At 45.7% G+C, this 21,179-nt stretch overlaps 1 protein-coding gene across 3 annotated transcripts in view; it reads left to right on the top strand.

Annotated features, from left to right (window-relative positions):
- Nucleotides 1–21,179, top strand: part of TTYH3 (tweety family member 3) — a 99,336-nt gene that overhangs the window by 61,034 nt on the left and 17,123 nt on the right. For all 3 annotated transcript variants that reach the window (XR_016438626.1, XM_090023184.1, XM_090023183.1), the window contains exons 3-11: nt 35–146; nt 951–1,171; nt 1,676–1,771; nt 4,609–4,681; nt 5,087–5,162; nt 15,456–15,511; nt 17,432–17,524; nt 17,648–17,740; nt 18,477–18,613. Coding sequence is in view for 2 of the 3 variants with exons in the window: in XM_090023184.1 (XP_089879310.1) it covers nt 35–146; nt 951–1,171; nt 1,676–1,771; nt 4,609–4,681; nt 5,087–5,162; nt 15,456–15,511; nt 17,432–17,524; nt 17,648–17,740; nt 18,477–18,613 (957 nt within the window). In the remaining variant the exon portion in view is untranslated. The remainder of the gene's footprint in view (nt 1–34; nt 147–950; nt 1,172–1,675; nt 1,772–4,608; nt 4,682–5,086; nt 5,163–15,455; nt 15,512–17,431; nt 17,525–17,647; nt 17,741–18,476; nt 18,614–21,179) is intronic.

Here is a 21,179-nt window from a genome sequence, read left to right as displayed (position 1 = left end):
TATCTGGTAACTAGTCTCTCTTTTTGTTCTTTAGTGCTGGCATTGCTGTTGGCTTCTATGGAAATGGAGAAACCAGCGATGGCATCCACCGGCTTACGTACTCACTAAGACATGCTAACCGCACTGTGGCCGGTGTCCAGGACCGGGTAAGCCCAGGGAGGGGCTGTAGCACACAGTTGAGGGGTGTGAGTGAAAGAACAGACTCGGGGATTTCCTTGAACTGCCTGTGTCCATCTGTCCATCCTTTGCTAATCATCAGAAGTGTGCGCCAAACTTTCTCCATTAATGAAAAGATGGTGTTCTCTCCTCACCCTGCCCCCATCTTCATCACTTCCAAAAATATCAAAGCAAAGGAAATTTTGTTAAATGTAGAAGTATTCTTTCACGATCGTGTGTGGTTAAAAACAGCTCTTCGTTAGCACTACACCACCCCCAGAGAAGGCGGTAGAAGAACAAGCTCCTTTGTGGGAACAGCATAGTTTTAATAGGAATGGCTGTTGCTGTGTCACACTTCACACATGCAGCTCCTTGTGGATCTCACTTGTTGCTCTGCTGAACCCTTGGGTAGGTTGGTCAGTTTGGAGCAAGGTCTCCAGATGTGTGGCTAGGAGCCCTGTGCTTTACAGCCCCCTTCCAAAAGTTAGGCAAATAAATCTTGTTTAAAAGCAGCCAAGTTGTCCAGCCCTGGTAGTGCTATTCTGGCCCTGTGCCATTGTTAAGTGTGCCTTGCATTTGTTTAAATCCATCTTAAGTGCCAGCTGCATTGGAAGTGAAAACTTCATGAATTGTCCCAACTTCTGGAAGAGGCTTGTTTTATAATCTGGAAATTGCCTGTTGTGTTTTGGCAGAGAAGCCTAATCTTCACTAGCTGTTTGTATGTTCTCCTTCCTAGCCTGGGAGAATGCTGTAAACATTTATTGTGCCCCCTTCTCTGTCTCTTGGATCACTAGGTGCTGGACACGGCAGTGGCCCTGAATCAAACTGTGGAACCCAATCTCCTGGTCCTAGAGGAGATGTTCGCAAAACAAACAGATTACCTGCATGTTGTCCAGAAACTCCAGGGCCTCTTGGATGACCTGGTCAGGCAAACCACTGAGATCCCATTCTGGAAAAATGAAGAATTGTCATTAGAGGACCTGGCCACTCAGGTTGATCTGTATGACTGGTACAGGTGAGTAGCATGGCTTGCTGCCCACTTCTTCGCTTGTGAGCGTCTATTTATTCTGAACTAGTAGTTCTGTAGCTGCCTTAATGCGAGTGCAGTCTGTATGCAGCAGTGCACTCTGGTAATGCTGCTTCCAGTTCTGGAGGCAGCGTACCCAGACCAGGTGCAGCATACCTCAGCATGGTGTGACCTGGTACTCTGATGGGGTGGGATAAGGAAATCTATAGTGTCCAGTTGTAAAGAAAGGGTTTTTAAATTTAAAGCAGGACTGGGGACTGTTTTTGAACAGGTGAATGCTTGGGTCATTCTTGCATACCCTCATTTGCTTGGACTTCAGCCACCTGTAAAGAGCTCCTTGGGGATTAGTCACTAGAGCTTTTCATTAGTAGTGAATCCTACTTGTTAAGCTTCGGAGCTGGAGGGCCAAGGCTTTTTTTTTTTCCTCCTCTTATGTTTCCTCAGATGCCAGTTCTCCTTTTTCTAACCACCTTTTGTTTCTATTTGCTGCAGGTGGCTAGGATACCTGGGCCTACTTCTGTTCCATGTCCTGATCTGTTTGCTGGTGCTCTTTGGGCTAATTAGGAACTCCAGAGCCATTCTTATGGGGTAAGTCCTGAACTAGACAGTACTTTATGGAAGAGCAGCAGAACATTAACACCTGCTGATTTAATCCTAAGGACTTCTGTTAGATGCCCTTGTGGGCTTTTGAGCAGTAGTAAACTGTTCATGTGCTTGCCACTTAATTGGGAGAGTCTCCATGTGGCCTCTGGGATCCATTTGCAAGAAGATATTTCATCAGTAAGACACGGTTGGTATGTTGATTTTGCAGTCAGCTGTCATGTCAAGAAGATGAAACTCGCTCTACTAACAGTGAACTTGATATCGCATAAGTAGCAATGGGAGCCTCTGGATAGTTCACTTACCTTTTGGTTTGAAAGCATGGCAAAAAATCACCTTGAAGGAAGACCTTTCTTGACATTTAAAATGGTTGTTGAATTCGGGACTCGCCTAATGCTCTTGATGATTGGGGTTTTTTTGTTTTGTTTTTTTAATTACATCATTAAGTGAGCCTAACACTCAAGACGTGAATGATAATCGTGACATCAAAACATACTGTATCTTATTTGGCCTGGGCTCTACCACCTGGGAAAATGCAACACAACCAATGGCTTTCACAACTCTGAAGGAGCAGCCATGTAGTCATGGGGTAGAACTAATAAGGCATAGCAACTTTATTTTCATGTGCACCCTGCATGTTACTATGCTGGAGGCACTATTGCAATAAAGCTCTATTCCCCTGGCTGTTCTGTGGCACAGTTTTTATTTTTGCACTTGTGCCTTAGGACCCTGTTGTATCACGAACATTTGATTTAAATGGCCTTACCAAGAGGCTATCATGTTTATAACACAACACCCCAGCATGGTGATAATTGCAATGTATATGGAGCCTCTATTTATCTGCCAGATGACTTCATACCTGGCAGGTTACAAGGACAAAAGTCCAAATGCATGCACAGATGGTGAACCCGCAGTTTAAATTAGAACTTTGCCCTTTATTAGCCAGAGTTTCCAATTAAGGCATTCCCCAAAGGAAATGCATCGGATAAAGAACCCCAGTTTTTCGCAGCCAAGCTAGATGGTGAAATGCCAGTTTCAGATCTCTTCGCTAAACCATCAGCTACTGACCCAGTCATCTTCATTTAAAGAAACAACAACTGCTCCATACTGAGTGGCTTGCCATGCTCAGCCAAAAGGCACTGAGCTGCGCTGTCCTTATGTTACAGTACAGTATAACATTGCTAATCTGCAAACCTGGTAATTGTCACATTCGCTTGGGAAAGCAAGGCAAAATGTCCAGAGACTTGAATAGCAAGGGAGCTGTAGAGGTCTTGTGCTGAGGCTTTCTTATGTGAAATGCATACTTCAGGTAATAGAATGTAAAGATTCAGAATTGGAGCTTTTCAAAATAAAGGAATTATTGGTGCCCGATTTAATGGGGATGTTTTTTATGTGACTCGATATACCAGATTACAACGTGTAGTAGACTCTGTTGGAGCTTCTAGCTGTTAATGTGATTCAGTAAAGAACTTCTTCCTACATATATGTTCTGTACATTAGAAACGATATTCTTTCCATGCTATGCTTACCCGATGAATCTGTTGTTTTAGGCTTAATTTTTGAATGTTAAGTGTCTCACTTGTGAAAACTCCTTTTGTCACTGCAAGCTGTTGCACTCTGTCACTCTAAGTCATCCCAGAGACCTAGATTTTGCAGTGTGAGGTGACTGGTTTTATGATTGCCAACCTTTCCTCTTCTCTCCTTGACTTCCCTGAGGTTTTATGCCAGCTATAAAGGGAATTGGCTTAGTGGGCAGAACCTGCTAGCTGTATCAGGTGATTTTTCTCCTGATGTGATGTTTCAAAACCTGGGTTGATGAGGAGACTTGTATATCGTGATCCTGAAAAATCTGCAGTTTGGTCTTTCACCATTCTGCTTCTGCTGCTTTTTAGAAATGGGTGTTTTCTAATGAATATGTTTTGCAGTACACTATATGTGCTCCTTATTTTTTCTCTCTCCTGAGCTCTGGAAAAGTGTGATACTGCCAGTCGGTCTGTATACATAGCTCAGGTGAGCAGAGTGCTTGGATAGGTCAGCTGAGTAGTTGGCTATCTGGTAGAACTGCTTGTGGTATGAAAATATAGGTCTGGGTGTCTTTTTAGCAGCATTTGGCTTGTATAAATATCAAGGTCCTTCCTAGAAGTTGACTTCCTTCTGCCACTTTCACTTTCATGAGCAGGTATCCTTTTCATTAGCTGTCATGATTGAAATGAAGGCTTTTGGAGAGGGTCCATCAGGCTTCCTGGCTTGCAACTCTGTCTCCTTTTAAAAAAAAAAAAGAAAAAGAAAAAAAGAAAAAAAAAAAAGAAAGAAAAACAATCTCTTAAAAAAAAAAAACAAAAAACCAAACAAACCCTATCACATCCCTTTTGTCATTGGATGCCAGAATGGCTACAAACCTGGGGAGTTGTCTTCCTAAAGAAAGAACAGGTATAGCATGAAGGGCCTTGTTTCTTTGCTTCTGTAGTAAGTCTGACCTCTTCACTAGGAACGGGATCTAAACCTCTCTAAGCTCAGTTAAATATGTCTTCATTTATATATAGAATTGGGGAGTAACATCTCTAGTCCCTGCTGACCTGGGCTGCCTCGGTATTGCTTGTATGAGTTGGGTCTGCTTGTCTGCAGCCTCTGTCTCTTGCAAAATGTTTGCATGTAAGAAGCTAAACTCTTTCCACATTACCAACCAGTTCTCATTTGCTTAACTGGCAATTTCTCCTTTTTGGTTATAGCTTTTGATCCCCAAATAATAAAAATCCTTGTTAAAGTATCTAGGTACTTGAACTAGTGCCAGTACATCTGCCATCTGTCTCTTCTTTCTTTTGCAGGGTCTGCTTTCTAGGAGTGTTTGCCCTGATTGTTAGCTGGGGATCCTTGGGCTTGGAGCTGGCTGTTGCTGTGGTAAGTGGTGCTCTGATCCAGATTTCATGCACCCTTTTCTGCAGATGTACCAGATATGGGAATAAGTACATGCTATGCTGTGCCTTTTTTATAAGGCGTTTTAAGTAGCTGTCGTGACAAAGGACATGTGGAGTGGATAAGATGGTCTCTTTACATGGTGGAGTTTCCTAGCAGTCTCCCTACTCTGCTGTGTTCCAAGGCTTGGTGATAGACCTATAGGAACTGTTCCCAGGGGGTGGCTCGTATGCTAGACTTCTGCAGTCTGCATTATGGACCGACCCCGCCCCCCCCCCCCAAACCTTGGGAGCCTAGAACCCAGGATTCTCTCATGCAGCCCAGCAGCATCTTCCCTGTAGCTCCAGTGTGTTTTAATTGATTCCCTTCAACTTTGCTGTTCCTCTCTAGGGCTCCAGTGACTTCTGTGTGAATCCAGATGTCTATGTCTCCAAAGTGGTGGAAGATCATGCAGTGCTTAGTACTGGTAAGTGCTGTTGTTGGGACTGGCTTGAAGACATGCTGAGCTGTAGGAGTGGCTGGGCCGAAAGGTGGAGGAGTTCGATCTGAAACCCGAAGCAGAGTTTGGAAACTAGAAATAGCAATAAAATGGGCAAAGCAGAAGTGTTCAAAGGTCAGGAGAGCCAAAATACTACAGAACGTTTTCCCCCAAAGGATTTTCTAATGGACAGAAACATAGTTTCAGCTCTTCTTTCTGGGAATTGGTTTTCTTTTACCTCTGTATGGCAATAGCTTGTAAGGGAGGTGGAGGCAGTAGAAATCCAGGAATGGAGAGTTATTCATGAAGTCAGGGTTTCTTCAAACTGCTCTTAGCTGACTTACTTTCTGGACTTCAAGATTTATTTTTTTTAAAAGACGATTCTTGTTCTTCTGGTTGTGAATGGAAATGGCATTTCCCCCCCCCCCCCCAATTTAGCAACTAAATGGACTGAAACAGTCCATATTAATTTCCCCATGCCTCAAAATGATGCATTTAATCTTTATCCCTTTTGTTCATCACCTTAGGACTGCTACTTATATCAGAATAGTTCCAAACAGTCTGTTTTATTCTGCAGTGGGGTTATTCCATTTATCTAAAAGGATTTTCTAGAGAAATAAGGCTGCATCAAACATGGAAATGGCTGCCTTTCCAATATTTTAATCATTTGGTTACTTAAATCTTTGTTCTGGCAAAAGTGGTGTTAAAACCAGATTGCACCCAGAACTCTATGGGGTAACAAATATTCTTATACAGCTTTTCCTACCTAATTCTCATCTGCTTTTAAAATACAAAGGCATGGCTAAGTAGAATAGAAAGCAAAGATTAAAATCGGTTTTGCCCTTCTCAGGCATTCCCCCAATTCTGCAGTCAGTCCTTCTTGACATTACACTATTAGGTACTGAAATAGGTTTTCCTGACTTCAGGTCATTGCATAAATCTGTGCACGTGTGTGGTTTTTTTTCTTTAAACTCCTGTTGCCCTGGGAAGTCTGAACTCTTTTCTGTATTATGTTTAATAGCAGAACATCTGAGCTTGCTCCTTATGAGGCAGTCCATAAGCCTCTTGTCCAAATCATGTACTGACTAACTATTCTGGGACTCTTAGTCCTCAGCTTAGATTTAAGAATAAGGTGAAATGAGTGGCATCTCCTGCCTGGGACTGAATAGGGGAATGTCCTCATTGTATACCTGCCACTCAGTGAAGGCTCAGTACCCAGTAGAGGAACGCTGTTAAGAACCTCTGCTGCCGACTGTTCAGTTGGCAGGTGGCTTTCATTGGAATCTGAAGAAGTAGGTTATTTTAAGCTCCAACTGACATTGTTGGTAAAGCAGCATAAAATGAAGTCATTTTTTTTTTCACATGTAACATCTTATCTTCTATGTTATGAGCAAGCACAACTTTGGGAGAGCCTTATGGTGTGCATTGCAAGGAAAGCTATTTGGAACTAGGGTTGCTCTGCTGCTTATTTCCTGGGCTATTAACAACTCTTTTAAGGATCTAAATGCCAACTTTGTCTCTTGGTGCTTTAGATTGCTATTGTCCAGTCTTGGCTGCTTGCTTTGAAGCTGATAGGGAATCGGAAACAATGGTGTAGCAGGACATGCAGAGACCCAAAGCAAAAATGTTTGCATGAAAGTATGAAGAATGGAGCAATGAGCAGTATTTACGGGTTAACATTCCTACCTGCAGGCTTATTGTTGGAAAGCCTTGTGTATCGGCTTCCTGGAAAGGAGGGGAGGGAGTCGAGCAGCTTTGCATATAGATGCCTTTTATTGTAAAGAGATGTGATGGTGATTTAGGCCTGGGCAAGATGAGAATTTCCCCTCCCTTGGAGATGACTAGAATTTGACTTGGGACACCAGCAGCTGCTCTTTTGTTTTTACTGAAAAAGGCAATAAGTGAATGGGGAGGGGAGCAGGGGGATATTTCTTCCTGACTGACCACTGGTGTCAGCTGCATGTAATTACAGCTCAGTACCTTGAGCCAGATCAATAGCGTGTTGGCAGTGATGAAAGGTAACCCTGGAAAACCAGAGGAGCTGTCTTTTCCCAAGGCACGTGCAATACATTGCTTGATTTGGGGCTTGTTTTTTCTAAGCATTGCTTGGAAGATTAATGGCCACTCCAACTCGTGCATAAAGTTTCGTGTTCTCTTGCTTATCTGCTGGGATGAGAGAGCACCTTGGATACAAGGCTGTGCCTACTGGCACAATGGTAGCCACCGTCTTAGCTGTGATGCCCTATCTAGCTCTGCACAGGAGGAACTGCAGGCTTGGGTATGAGGCTGAGGTTAAAGGGTGGGCCATTCTCTTCTAGGTCAGTAGGAGATCTGCTTATGCCCATGAGAGGTGGACGTGAGAGCTGATTTAACTGCTGCAAGTTAGTAGTCTTCTATGAGGTTACCATTATAATATTATATCCCATTTCTTGGGGGAAAACTGGGTTAGCAGCTCTTCGCCTTACTGTCTAATGCATCAAGCTCCTGAGCTGGAAGTAGATTTATGATATGAGGGAGCCAGTACTGTCTTTGCAGGGTCCATTTTAAAAGTAGTAACAGTAGGTGGTGGAGGGAGGCAGGGGACCATCAGCTCAAAGCTGGAGTCTAGTCATTTAGTGTCTCCTTTTTTTTTTTTTCTTTTTCCCCCCTGTAGTAATTTTCTTAGAAAAATATAAACACTGCAGCCAACAAGACATTTTTAAATAAGCACAACTGTTATTACCATGAATGTTCAGCAAAAGGAATGCAAACATGTCTCTGCTTTTCAGTTCTGTGGGTATTATTTTTTCCCAGTTAAAGAATTTTTTTAACAGTTGTGGCAGGGGTAGAATAATAAGTGCATGTTAGATGCGTGTTGTATGGAACAATTCCTGGAGTGCCACATAAAAGCACAACTTCAATAATGCCTCCAAGGACATCAGCCCCCTTAGGTAGATGAAGTCAGTCTTTCATCAAATGCCGTGAAAATGCATAATGTTTTTAAGAACAGAGCTGTGCAATTTCTGGGAGGCCCTGTGGAGACCCCAGCTGGCATTGCCCCACGAGCAATGGGCAGAGTGGTGACTAAGTAGCACACCCTAGGCTGGATGTTTTAATTCCTTGTGGGCCATGTGTGGCCTGTGGCTGCTAGTTGGGTAGTCCTGCTCTAATATAATTTTTTCAGATGGTTGAAATGCCTCGTGTGCCACATTCAGAACGAGGGACGGGTATAGTCAAATGTTGCTTTAATGGGGAAAAAAATTTCACATCCACAAGATGGGGAAGAATTTTATCAAATTTTTTTTTATACTAAATGTAAGGGCAAAGACGACCCCTGCCCAGAGTGCCTTGTCTACTTATCCAGGTGGCTTACTATGTACTGCTGCTAATGATGGTAGGAAAATCTGCACCTTCCTTCCCCCAAAAGAAAGGTAACTTTAGTTCATCGTATTCTTTCTCTACTTTCTCTGCCTATTTACTTTCTCCATTCAGAGCTGAAAGAAGTTTTTGGGTCCCAGTGCGTTTTTATCAGCCTTACAAGTTTGAATCCTGGTGTTGCCTTAGAAACATCCCATCTCTTTGGCTGATGGCTAGAAGAGGCTTCTTTCTGAGCGTAGTGCTACACCTAAATTAGTATCTCGGTAATACAAGGACACCCAGCTTTCCTGCCAGTCAAGGGCTTTCAGTGTTGCAGCATAGTGCTTCTAGTTGTGCTGATCTCACAATGAAATCGTGTCTGCATGACCTGGGTTCATGCCCCTGGTGCAACAGTGTTGTGTGTAGCTTATGGGTGGTTTCTAGGAGAACGGGAAAGGAAGTTGGGTAGCAGAGTAGAAATCCCTTTTTCATTGGCTTTCTGTTATTTTAATCACTGTTTTCAGACCCAAGCAGAGCTATTAGCTTTGGGGAGTAATCTGATTAAATGTATGATTATCATCATGACTTCTTAGCTAGGGAGGAGGAGACCTTCTGTTTTTGTACTATGCCTGTGTTGTGGGAAGAAAAATCAAGATCCAGAATGCTTTCATGCAAAGTTCGTGGAGGAGGAGAGTGACTTGTAAATGATTTTGGGAAAGGCTGATGTACACACACTACTTGCCCAGTATTCATTAACACAGATAAAGCCAATGAAGTTGAACACTGACAGAATAATCATCTCCCGCTGCTTGTAAAATGCTGCTGTTCTGCCAAGATGTTTATTTTCAAAGCAGGAGGCCATCTTCGAGTCCTGCTTGTTTTCACTGATATTGTGTTATTACCAAATGATTTATTCGATAACATTACATGGAAAGGCACAATCTGCTTAGGCAACAGGAAGACGGGTTTCAAGATGCAGCCTTCCAGTAAGAGGGACAGAAAGCGGCTTATCTGAGGGACCACATGGCCCAGGGGGTGAGTAGTGAAGCCTTTCATCTCAAATCCAGCCAACTTGGGCACTGCCTGGAAGTTGTTACTGCCCGGTTGATCGGCAGCCTGTGAAGTGATCCAGCCTCAGCCAATTAGAAGCGGCCAGGTGTTCATGTCACACAAACCATCCAAATTGGCTTCTTATTGACTTTTTCAGTTCAGAAGCCAAGGATTGAATGAGCCAGGCAGACTGAACTCCTCTCTCCTTCGCTGAAATGATTTTCTGCAGGTTAGGGTCGAGATGTGATTGCAGAGCCGTGGGCCATCATCTTTAAAAACTCATGGTGATCAGCAGAGGTCCTGGATGATTGGAAATGGGCAAATATAGCGCCCCATGTAAGAAAGAGAAAAAGAAGGATCCAGGGAACTACAGATCCAGTCAGCCTCACCTCAGTCCCTGGAAAAATCATAGACCAGATTGTCAAGGAATACATTTGTAAGCACTTGGAGGAGAAAAAGGTGGTGGTTTTGTTTTTGTTTTTTTAGGAACAGTCGGCATGGATTCACCAGGGGCAAGTCATGCCTGGCCAACCTGATTGCCTTTTATGATGAGATGACTATCTCTGTGGATGTGGTGTACCTTGATTTTTAGCGAGGCTTTTGATGCAGTCTCCAACAACATTTTTGCAGACAAGCTAAGGAAGTACAGGCTGGATGAATGGACTATGGTGGATAGAAAACTAGCTAGTTGGCTGCCAGTATCAAGTGGAGGGCTCCAGGGGTCAGTCCTGGGGCTGGTTTTGTTCAATGTCTTCATTAACGGTCTGAAAGATGGCATAGAGTACACCCTCAGCAAGTCTGCAGATGATGCCAAGCTGGAGAGTAGGGCTAGGATTCAGAGTGACTTACACAAATAGGAGAATTGGGCCAAAAGAAATCTCATGAAGTTCATTAAGGACAAGCGCAAAGTCCTGCGCTTGGGACAAGAACAATCACTGGTACAGTCTGGGACTGAGTGGCTGGGCATCAGCTCTGCAGAAAAGGACCTGAGGTGACAGTGGACAGTGAGCTGAACATGAGCCAGCAGTGCGCCCTTGTTGCCAAGAAGGCTACCGGCATCCTGGGCTGCACTGGTAGGTGTGTTGCCAGCAGGTCAGGGGAAGTGATTATTCCCCTCTATTCAGCACTGGTGAGGCCACGTCTGGAGAACTGTGTTCAGTTTTGGGTCCCCCACTACAGAAAGGACTTGGACCAATTGGAGAGAGTCTAGTGGAGGGCAACAAAAATGGTTTGGGGGCTGGGAGATGTGACTTGTGAGGTAAGACTGAGGAAACTGGACTTATTTAGTCTAGAGAAGAGAAGATTGAGAAGGGACTTAATTAGCAGCCTTCAACTCCCTGAAGTGGGGTTTGAAAGAAGATGGACTCGGACTGCTCTCAGTGGTGGCAGATGACAGAACAAGGAGCAATGGTTTCAAGTTGCAGCAAGGGAAGTTTAGGTTGGATGTTAGGAAGAATTTTCTCCCAAGGAGGGTGGTAAAACACTGGAACAGGTTGCCCAGAGAGGTGGTGGAAGCTCCATCCTTGGAGGCTTTCAAAACCTGGCTAGACAAAGCTTTGGCTGAGATGATCTAGGTGGGGCTGGTCCTGCTTTGAGCAGGGGGGTGGACTAGATGTGACCTCCCTGAGGCCCCTTCCAACCCTCCCTTTCTATGATTCTGTGCTTGGATGGGGGATGTGGCAGTCTTCCTGGCCAGTGCCTGTGTTTGTAGATTCAAATCCTCTTCATTTAGAGCAAAACAACAACTGCTCCATATTGAGTAGCTTGCCATGCTCAGCCAACAGGCACTGAGCTGCACTGTCCTTATTATACAGTACAGTATAACCTCTGTGAACTCCATACAGCGTGATCTACATGGTATTTTTCCCCCAAGCGTCTGAACGTTCCTGTGAGTGTAGAAATGAGACTTCATGATTTCCTTGTATTTTTGATTGTTAGACACTTTTTTTAGGGAAGTTAAACGGCAGACTGGCTGACGTTTCACTTTCTGTCCTTTTCCCCAAGAGTTGAAGCCTAATTTGGCTTGCTTTCCTCCTCTGCCTGAGTAGGGGTGAAATATGAAATATTTAAATTTGAATGAAGTGGTGTGGAAAAATCTCCCTCTTCCCGTCAACCTGTACTCTGAGAAGGTGGGCTAGTCGGTGGAGAGTATGGGAAGGTGCTCGGACAACAGGAACTCTTTTTCTCTCCAGTTTTGATATCCCTGCTGGGATTTTAACAGTTTGCAACAACCAACTACCAGGGAGATGGTGCATCTTGCTTGTAAAGCCTTTGGGGTGCAGTGTGTGAAATGCATATTGGTTAGGAGTCCAGTCAGGTAAGCGTGAACACTGGCTTGGAAGATTTATGGCATGCTTTTGGGCAAAGCTTCATACTTTTAAATCTATGTCCTTTTGTAAAGCTGTCTGCTTTCTACCATATCAGATTTCTGCTGCTTTTCGGGCACCTCTGTAATGGAGGCTATTGTGTCACGTCCGTGCTGTGGTTCTGTGCTGTTTGGGAACCGGGAGGCTTCTTTCTGTGTTTGCAGAAGTGAAAAATGGAATTCGGCAACTGAAACTGCCTTTGCTGCTTGTCATCAGTTTTACTTCCTTGCTAGGAAAAACAGATTTGGCAAAAATAAACAAATGAAAGGATTTCAAATGGATGTTCTTCATCAGATGGTTCCTTCGCCTTATTTCTGCTCCAGTACTCTCTGCTCTGATGGAAAGTGGGTCAGGAGGATTGGTGCTAGCAGCCGCAGGCAGGCATGGCAGCTGTGTGCGTGACCCCAGCCTCTCTCATGTTGATCTCTATAAAGGACGGTTTCAGAAACCAGCTCTTGACATTGGGAGTTGGTTGTGCAGAATTGCAGACTGGAGGAATAAAAACCATTTTACTGTTTTACTCTGCTCTTGGGTATAGGGACTTTTGGGAGGCAGTAGAGTGGCCATCATAGGGCTGTATCTTGGACAGAGGTGTCCAGCTGAGAAATCAGCCTTTGTCCAAACTTTCTTCTCCAGTGTAAAGACAGTAATTCCCTTCCCACCTTGCCCTCTATGGTGGAAATAAACTAGCATGTGGGGGGTAGGCTAGGAGGCATATGGCAATGTTTCTCTTCCACTGGTAAAGTGGAATTAAGGTCCTTATGCGATTCCCAGCATAATTAAGCTAGGGCTCCAGCTTGCCCTGGAGTGGATCAGGGAGCTGCAAAGCAGGCTCTCTCTGGCAAGCTTCCCTGCTGCTTTCCTGCAGCACAGCTGGGCACAGCACAGAGAAGTCACTTTGATGTTCACTGCTGGCCAAATGTGGGGTGTGTGTGTGTGTATTTTTTTTTTTTTTTAAGGCAGCCACATCCATGTGGAGTTTCTGACCCACCTGCAGGTTCTGATTCTGCATCAGCTAATGGCTTTTGATTTCACAGTCCAGAGGTTGGGAGCTGGGAAGGAAGTGAGAGTTTTTGAACAGAGCCTAATCATGGCATTACTTAAAGCCAATATGCTTTGGTCAATAGCCGAAAAATTCATTCTTGGGTTTGTTTGTTTTTTTGGGGTTTTTTTTGTGAACCATGGGCCAGGCATCAAAGTGAGGTTGAGTTGTGTCATCGTGCACAACTTAATGCTGTTGTCTCTCTCAGTACCTGTGGTGTTTCTTGCAACAGGGTGCACTACAGACGATGTATTTGGCACTTACTTGGGCTAAGATCTGTTAGTACAGGTAGCCTGGAACAAGTGACTCCTTACCTGGATCACAGTAGTTTGGCTCAAGGGGCCACAGTCTAGGCAGAGTCCACTTGTGGCATGACTGGTTGAGTAGCCTGCCCTGCCCTCTTATATGCCTAGATTTTACTAATTGCCATTTAATGGCTCAGTTGATCTGTAGACATAAGTCATCCCAGAGAGAGCTCCAGTGGGGAGAGATGGAGCAGCTGGCAGAAGCAGCCCCAAAGTAGGCTAATGAATTATAAATAACAGCTGTCAGGTCCCACTGCCAGCGTGCGGGGGTGGAGAGGCTGCAGCAGCCCGCACGTTCTTGTGTAATGCCGACTCGGCAGAGGGGGCATGCAGTATTCATAGGGAACATAGCAAAATCAGGATGGCATCGAGCTCATTTGTGCTTCTCCTTTCTTTGGAGCCTGTGGTTTGGGGTAATTGAAAACCCCATGATTTCCCTCCACCATAATTTTTTTTGTAACATGTAGATTAAAAAGCAATCTACAAAATATTCACACCAAGGGAATTTGGCAAAACTAATGCTGGAGAGGGCCCAACATCGACAAGCAAGTGAAGGAGGAGTGTGGCAGGATGGGACTCTCATAAATAGTCATTTACATAAATCATCCTCTCTATAGCCTAATGGAGCATGGCTTAATGATGAGACGGCTGCATAGTTAGCACATGCAGCCTTCCCCTTTGCCATCACTGGTTTCAATATTTAAAGCAGGGGGTTGTCAACTGCGGATACACATACCCCCAGGGGTACTTGAGAAGGCCCTAGCAGGTACACAGGGACAGAGCACTGCCCAGGGGGTAGGGGAAGGTTGCACGTGGCGGCTGCCACCACTGCATTTGGCTGTGTGCTGCCCCCACATGTCCCCGCTCTGCATCCGGCTGCCGGAGCTACACTGCTCCGTGCCCAGCCCCCAGGGGTATACTGACCCAAAAAGGTTGAATTCCCCCCCACCCCCAATTTAAAGGGTTGATGTGCTTACCTTGTGAAGCCTCAGGGGGAGGAAGGGGCCTTCTTTGCACACCTGTGGCAAGAGTCTTTGACTTAACTGTTCATTAGCTGCCAGGGGTGTTGGTCATATGTGGCTTTATAAATAGATAGTTGGGGGGGGGGGGTTGTTAATAAGACATTGCGTTGTCAGAGTTCTTGGGAATGTCTGAGGTGCTGAGAGGCAGTGCAGTGATAGGGGAGGCAGGGACTCTGGGGATGGGTGGGATGTTTCCAGTCCCTTCGCAGTCCCTGGTGTGCTCAGTTTTAAGCAGTGTGACCTAAGCTTGCAGTGGACTCCATTGACTTAGTGCAAAAATCCCCCTTTTGATCTCCCTAGGCAAGCAGGGAGATTTAGGTTCATCTAAAAGCTGGGTTTTAATCACAAGTGTGCAAGTACCGGCAGGGGGTATTGATTCATCTTGAATGCACTCCAGAGACCCTCCAACCTGTTCCATTCAGCAGCTCCACCTTGTCCTCCGGCTCTTTCCCAGCTGTTGTTTACACTGAAGGTGAAGATGCTGCTGCTTACCCCTGCATGGGTACTAGATTGGTTTGGGGCATCTGTTTTTCAGGTATTCTGGTTCTTCTGAATTGGGAGGGGGCTCTTCTCTTGATGTTTCTGCAAGTTCTGTTCAAATCCCAGCTGCTCCTTTTGAGAGCAGCAGAGCAAACCCATGTTGCAAAGGCGTTCTCTTCCTGCTCTCTGGGGTGCGCGAACTGGTGCATTTGGGGAGCTGTGCATAGAGCAGATTTTCATGTAAGCATCAGTGCACATACTTTCTTCAGTCTTGTCTGGTGGCTTGATTTCTGCAATTCCGCCTAGGATGCTCAGCAGCAGGGAAGACTTGTGTGCCTTCAAGTATTATGCTGGATGGCAAACTAGCATTGGTTGCTCTGTTAATGGTTCACTTCACTCTGTCGCTAGGAAAATGTAATTAATTTTTACTGGTGGGAGGAGGGAGGGTACTGCAATGGCCTCAGATTTTAGTAGTGCCTGCCTTTTTTTTCAGAAAGTAACTGGCCCCCTGTCCTCTGCATCTTTCAAGCTGCATGGAGGAGGAGGAAAGCATTCAGTCCACACACCTTGTCTTGTCACCCCGAAGACTGCTACTTGTGCTTTTTAAGGACCGTCTTCCCCTGCTGCAAGTGTCAGAAGGCTCGACCATGTTCTGATTTGTTGTTCTTTTGTCTCAATAGATACCCTGCGCTATTATATTGCCTGTAGTGCTGGATACCCAAATCCCTTCCAGCAGGTGAGTTTCATCAAGCTGCACATCAGTGATTACATTACTAATCAGTGATTAGTGATTACATGCAGTCCTGGAGCAGGCAACATAAGTGAACTTAGCTTAAATTTTAGAACGCTGTCTGCCTGAGATTTCCTCCTGCTTTGGTGAAAGGAGAGATCCAATGAGAACGAACACTGATGCAAATGACCAAGTCAAGGCACATGGCACTCCTCCAGGACATCAATCCCTGCAGTTCCAGGCACATAAGGCTGTCCAAGTACCATTTCTGAAGCAAAAGATGATCAGGACCATTGTTGGCGCCTGTCAGTTACTTGGCATTTGTCCTTGGAGCAGAGCTATTTCTCTCACTTGGGCCACGCAATGGTTCAAGTTGCTGCTGCCTCCCTGTGGCTGATGCAGTATTCACAGGTGGTGTAGGATTGCTGTGTGCAGCATTCCAGTCCTGCAGTTGAGCCACTGATGAGGATTACATGGAGCAATACCCCTACAGAAGTGCCCACATGGCCCTGCGGCACAGATGTAAAACACGCTATTGCATTCTGGCTCCTTCCTAGCACAGCGTATAGGTACGTCCCCACAAGCATGCGTATGCGGTTTGCAGCACTGAAAAACTGTCGTCAGTGCCATGTGTTCTCCATGCTGCTAATTTGCAGTGCAGTGACTTCTTTGAACACCGGGAGATCCTGGTGTCAAAGCGTGGCAGAGCACCTGACTAGCATGTGTTGGCTGGCCAGAGCCACGCTCCAGCTTCCAGCAAGGCTCCATGTACCTGGACCAGTGCCATTGCAGCCCTGGGAGGACCCCAGGTAAGGCTGGTGGGGCTAGCCTAGGTGCTGCCCTTAACCTTCCCTGCCCCACCTGGGACAACTTGCTGCATGCCTGCAGGGGCGTGCCCAGGAACAACTAGCAGTGGCATGTGCCGCTGCTAGATGTCCCTGGGGAAACTAATATTGCTGCTTGTGGGGACGTAGCCTGTGAGTGCAGCAAAGTCTTCACTTGGATTCTAACATGTATCCCAGGACCAGAATGAATTGGTTCCAGCTGCTTCTCGGCGCTCTCCCTACATTTCTGCAGAATTTTTCATTGCGTTTTGAAATAAGAAGTTTCTGGCTGGCCTTTCTCCAAAGAGAGCCTTCCGGACATGATGTGGTGCTGCTGTCAGTCACGCTCATAATCGCTCTGTGTAACGGTGTCTAGCATGCGGCTGAGTGAACTTCCCTGACACCTCCTAGCGGGGTGTTTTTGCTGCATGTGAATAAAAACAGAAGAGATATTGGCATTAACTACTTCACTGCCGACTGCTTCAGTAGAAACATCCCAGCAGTGCTCTTTATCTGTCGTAAAAGGGCTGTTGGAATTGGATGAGGAAGTTTTGGGTCAAGTCCCCAGTGCTGTAATTTCTCCTTAACCAGTGGTTCTCAACCCAAGTGCTGTGAGATTTTTGTCCCTGGGTGGGCAGAGGTAGCTATGAGGTCTGGGTTAGAGACAGACTGGTTCCTTACCCATGCCTACCTTCCCCCAACACACGCACTCTTCACCCTCCAAAGTAGTCTTACAACACAAGGTAGTCTTACCTTAAGGAGCTAAGCTGTTTTGTATGTGCTGCCACTCTAACAGGGAGTAGTAGAGCTGGTTTAGCTCAACACAGTGCATGGGCTAATGAGCTCTGCTGAGCTGCTCCCTAGCTCCGGGGTCTGCAGCAGGCCTGACAAAAAGACGCCTTGCAGGAGGCCGGGTGGAAGACGAGTCCCAGGATTAAAAGGATTCAATAAACGGCAATATAGCCAATGTCTAAATATGTCTGAGCAAGATTTAACTTGACAGCAGCTCTTCTCCCCCGCCCCCCTCTTCCGCCTCGGGAGCTTTTGCACGTAGGTTGGCTTTGCCCCTCAGGACTTAAATGTTCATGTTTATGTTGAGCAGAAGCTGTCAGGAAGTCATAAGGCCCTGGTGGAAATGCAGGATGATGTGCTGGAACTCATGAGGTCAACCAGCAGAGAATATCCCACCTCCAAGGTAAGCTCTGTGAGCATGCCCTTCCCACCTCCATGGCCTCAGAAATCCTTTCCCTTGGATCTGTTCTTTCCACACACACAAAAAATCCTTTCTTTCAAATAATCTCCAGCTTGTTGCTTACAGGAATATCTTATCCGCATCCAGGAGGTCCTAAATGCCACAGAGATCAATTTGCAGCACCTGACTGCACTGGTTGATTGTCGCAGTCTACATCTGGTGAGTACAGAAGGGCAGTGTGTGTAGCTGAGAAGTTGTGGCTGCTTGGATGCAGGCCCCAGAGTGCTGAGCTCTCTGAAGGCAAGGGTGCAAGGACCTCAGGAGTACCAGGCTTGAGAGACTTGGCTGCTCTGCTCCTAGAGAGGACTGAGTAGTAGTGTTAGGCTGGGCAGATTAGCATAGGGAATTAGAGCTCTGAGATTTCATGGGCCTTAATTTGGTATAAACTTCATACAGCTCTGCCCAGGGTCCTTTCACACACAGTTCTTCACAGCCCTGGTTTAAGGCCTCTGCCATGGTCAACTGCAACTTTTTGCAGAGATGCAGATAAGTTGTTCAAGCCTATTTTAAGCTCACGTGGGGCATCGGATGGAAGATCTGTAGAATTGGGAACATGACAATGACAGCTGCTGCCGCCACTTTAGGAATAACACTGAGGATTGAAGTAGAGTAGGCAGGCCTTTTTTTTTTTTTTTTTCTCCCTTTTCCTGTGCCTGTGGCTGAAATAACATACCTCCATCTGGACTTGAATCAGGCCCAGCATACCCAATTCAGGTCAGTAGGGTTCTTTAAAGAAACCATGAGCCTTCCCGAACCATATTATAGCAGCTTTTCAAGCTATGCTTTTAATGTTGTTAGTTGGTAAACTGCTGTGGAGGGGCAGTGAAAGCTGACTTGCAGAAAAGGCAGTGTTTTTTCTATGGTGAATACACAGCTGACTGGCTTCTTTCCCCAGGACTATGTCCAGGCTCTGACGGGCTTCTGCTACGATGGAGTGGAGGGGCTCATCTACCTGGTTCTCTTCTCCTTTGTCACTGCGCTTATGTTCAGTTCCATTGTGTGCAGTGTCCCGCACACGTGGCAACAGAAGAGGTATGTGTGAGAATTGGATGCAGTCAGCTCTCACACACTCGTGTGTTCTTGGGCAATTTGCTCCTGCAGACTGGTCATTGGGTTTGTCCACTAGTATCTGGAATTCTTCACCGTGTACTCTTGAGAGTGGATTGACAGAAACCCCTGGTCTAGTGGGAGAAGAAACTATCAACCTAGGTCCAGTGGGAGAAGAAACCATCAGTTTCTAACCAAGACCAAGGAATTCAGAATGTCTCAACTCAAAAGGTTTATTGCTGCGTACTGGTTTGGTGCCCAGTAAGAGTTCTGTTCTTCTGAGTTGGATGTTAATAGGCTAACTCAAGAAAAGAGTACTCCTTGTCTTGTATAACTATCCTGTTTTAAAAGTGCCTGTTCCCTTGTATTGCTTTTAAGGTTTTTATAAGTGGATGGGAGAGGGGGTGAGATCCTTGAAGCATTTAGGATCGTATGCTGCTTGCCTTATTCCATTCTTTAAGTCTCAGACTTGCCTAGCTCACTTCAGCTATGTGCCCCCATTTTACAGCAGCACTGGAATGGAAATTTCCAGCAGATATTTGATGGTTGTAAGATAATTTGACCAATTTGTCTTCCCCTAGCCTGGCAGTTAGTCAGTTGTTACACGAGTGCTCCTTTTTGCTTTTTATTTATCTGTTGAAAAGTGGACTGTGTTCCTCTGCAAAACATTCTTTTTAGCCAAGCATAATGTTTTCAGTGACTAAAAATGGTCTAGGCACCAAAATGGGGTATGGAAACTTCTGGGGAAATAAGGGGGCTTTCTTTACTGGAGAGGCTGCTGGGAATGCGTCACCTGCAGCTGTAGGGGGGTCTGCATAGTCTACTGGGGCTCTGCACCTGTGGCAGGGCATGTTTTCTCTTGCACGTAAAAATCTGGTGTCAGTAACCTTTAGTTCCTTTTGTAAAATGTTGCTGCCCCCATGTGGTGCAAATGATTTCGTTGGAGGAAACTTGCTAAACTGTTTGACCCACCTCCCTGCCAGTGCAGCGTTTTGAAGTGTTGTGTTCAGTGCACTATCAGATGTGCCATGCAGCGGTGATGCATCGTGTTCTCAGGGAAGCAGAATAAGTTGGAGTGAGCAGCAAAGGGATATCGCAGTGACTAAAAAAATCAGCAATGTCCTTCAGCTTAGGTGTCAGAGAGGAGTAATACAGTGGTAATACAGTGCTGCTGTGCTCTGAAGTTTAGAGTGCTGTCCAGTAGACCTGTACAAAGCAGCTAGTATTTGTTTTGGATTTGGATGATTCGGGGGACAGTGATTTGATTTGGTTACCCTTTTGAATCGCTGTCCTGAATCGATTTTTGGCTGAATCTGATTTGGAGATTTGGCTGCCTCCGAATCTGACAAACCATCCTCATCCCCTGCCTGGCCCCAGCTCCTGGCACTCACCAGCTCCTGTCAGGCAGGGGACGATACCCGCTGCCCCGCACTGCATGGGAGACTCTGCCACGAGCCCTCAGAAGCCCTGATGGTTGCTGGTGAATGCTGGAGCTTTTTTTAAAAGAGTTGGGAGCTGGGGCTAGGCAGGGCAGCCATGGAGGGGGCCTGGGACTGGGTGGGGGCTGGAGGGTGCTGAGGGGGGATGGAGTAGGCAGGGAATGGGGCCTGGCAGGGGTTCTCATGGTCCCCTCCCCTGCTCCCTACTTACCACAATGGAGTGGAGGTCCAGCTCCCTGTGGCAGGAAGCAGGGACTGTCTGAATCTCTAAAGCTGTCCGAATCTTTTCTGAACTGATTTGGAAAGCTTCGAATAGATTCTGACCTTTTTATTGGTCTCCTGATTCAATTTGGAGATTCGGCTGCCAAATTTCCTCCAAATTGAATCGCCACCCGAAGCTTTGCACAGCCCTACTGTCCAGTACGTGTAGTGGATGGGGGATTCCTGTATCTTGTTTTCCAGGCTGAACGGCAGATTCCCTCCTGTGCTTGAATCCACTTAAGCTTGTTAATGTGCTCATTCAGTTGGTGCTTCATGGAGGTTCTGTGTTGCCCTATAATAAACCTTTTAGCAATGTTTCTTTCCTTCTGTTTTAACTGGCAACCCTGTAAACTCACTTTAGGATCTAAGCATTCATCTTTTCTCTTATATATCCTAACTAGTCCGAAAGGCAGCTACCATCAGTGTCTTTTCATGGATGGAACAGAGATTGGCTGTGTAACTGGAACAATGTTGTTGATGCCTATGAAGGAATAGAATTGCCTGGTCTCGTATCTAATGGAATGGTTCCACAGAGCTCCTCAGCATAAACCTATGTTTACTAAGTCAGTAAGATTCAGTTGCAGCACCCAAGAGGCAGAGCTGTCAAATTAGATGACTCCATTGATATATGGCATATTTTGGGATGAGCATGGGCAAAGCCTACTGTGAAGAACTAGCTCTAGTCAGTACAAGGTTCATGTTTCTGTAAACAGACCCACCCTGGAATAAATGGTAAGATTACTTTTGTAACCACAATGGCATGAGCATAAACCTACCATTGTGCAAATGCATGCATAAATCCAGCTTTTCAAAGTAGCAAGAGCTTTGTTTTTAGGATGGAAAGAACAGCC

Source organism: Crocodylus siamensis, chromosome 12, assembly GCF_052110815.1.
Source record: "Crocodylus siamensis isolate JL-2025a chromosome 12, ASM5211081v1, whole genome shotgun sequence".
NCBI lineage: Eukaryota > Metazoa > Chordata > Crocodylia > Crocodylidae > Crocodylus > Crocodylus siamensis.
Note: the sequence above shows the minus strand (reverse complement) of the source record. Positions and strands in the feature narration are given on the sequence as shown.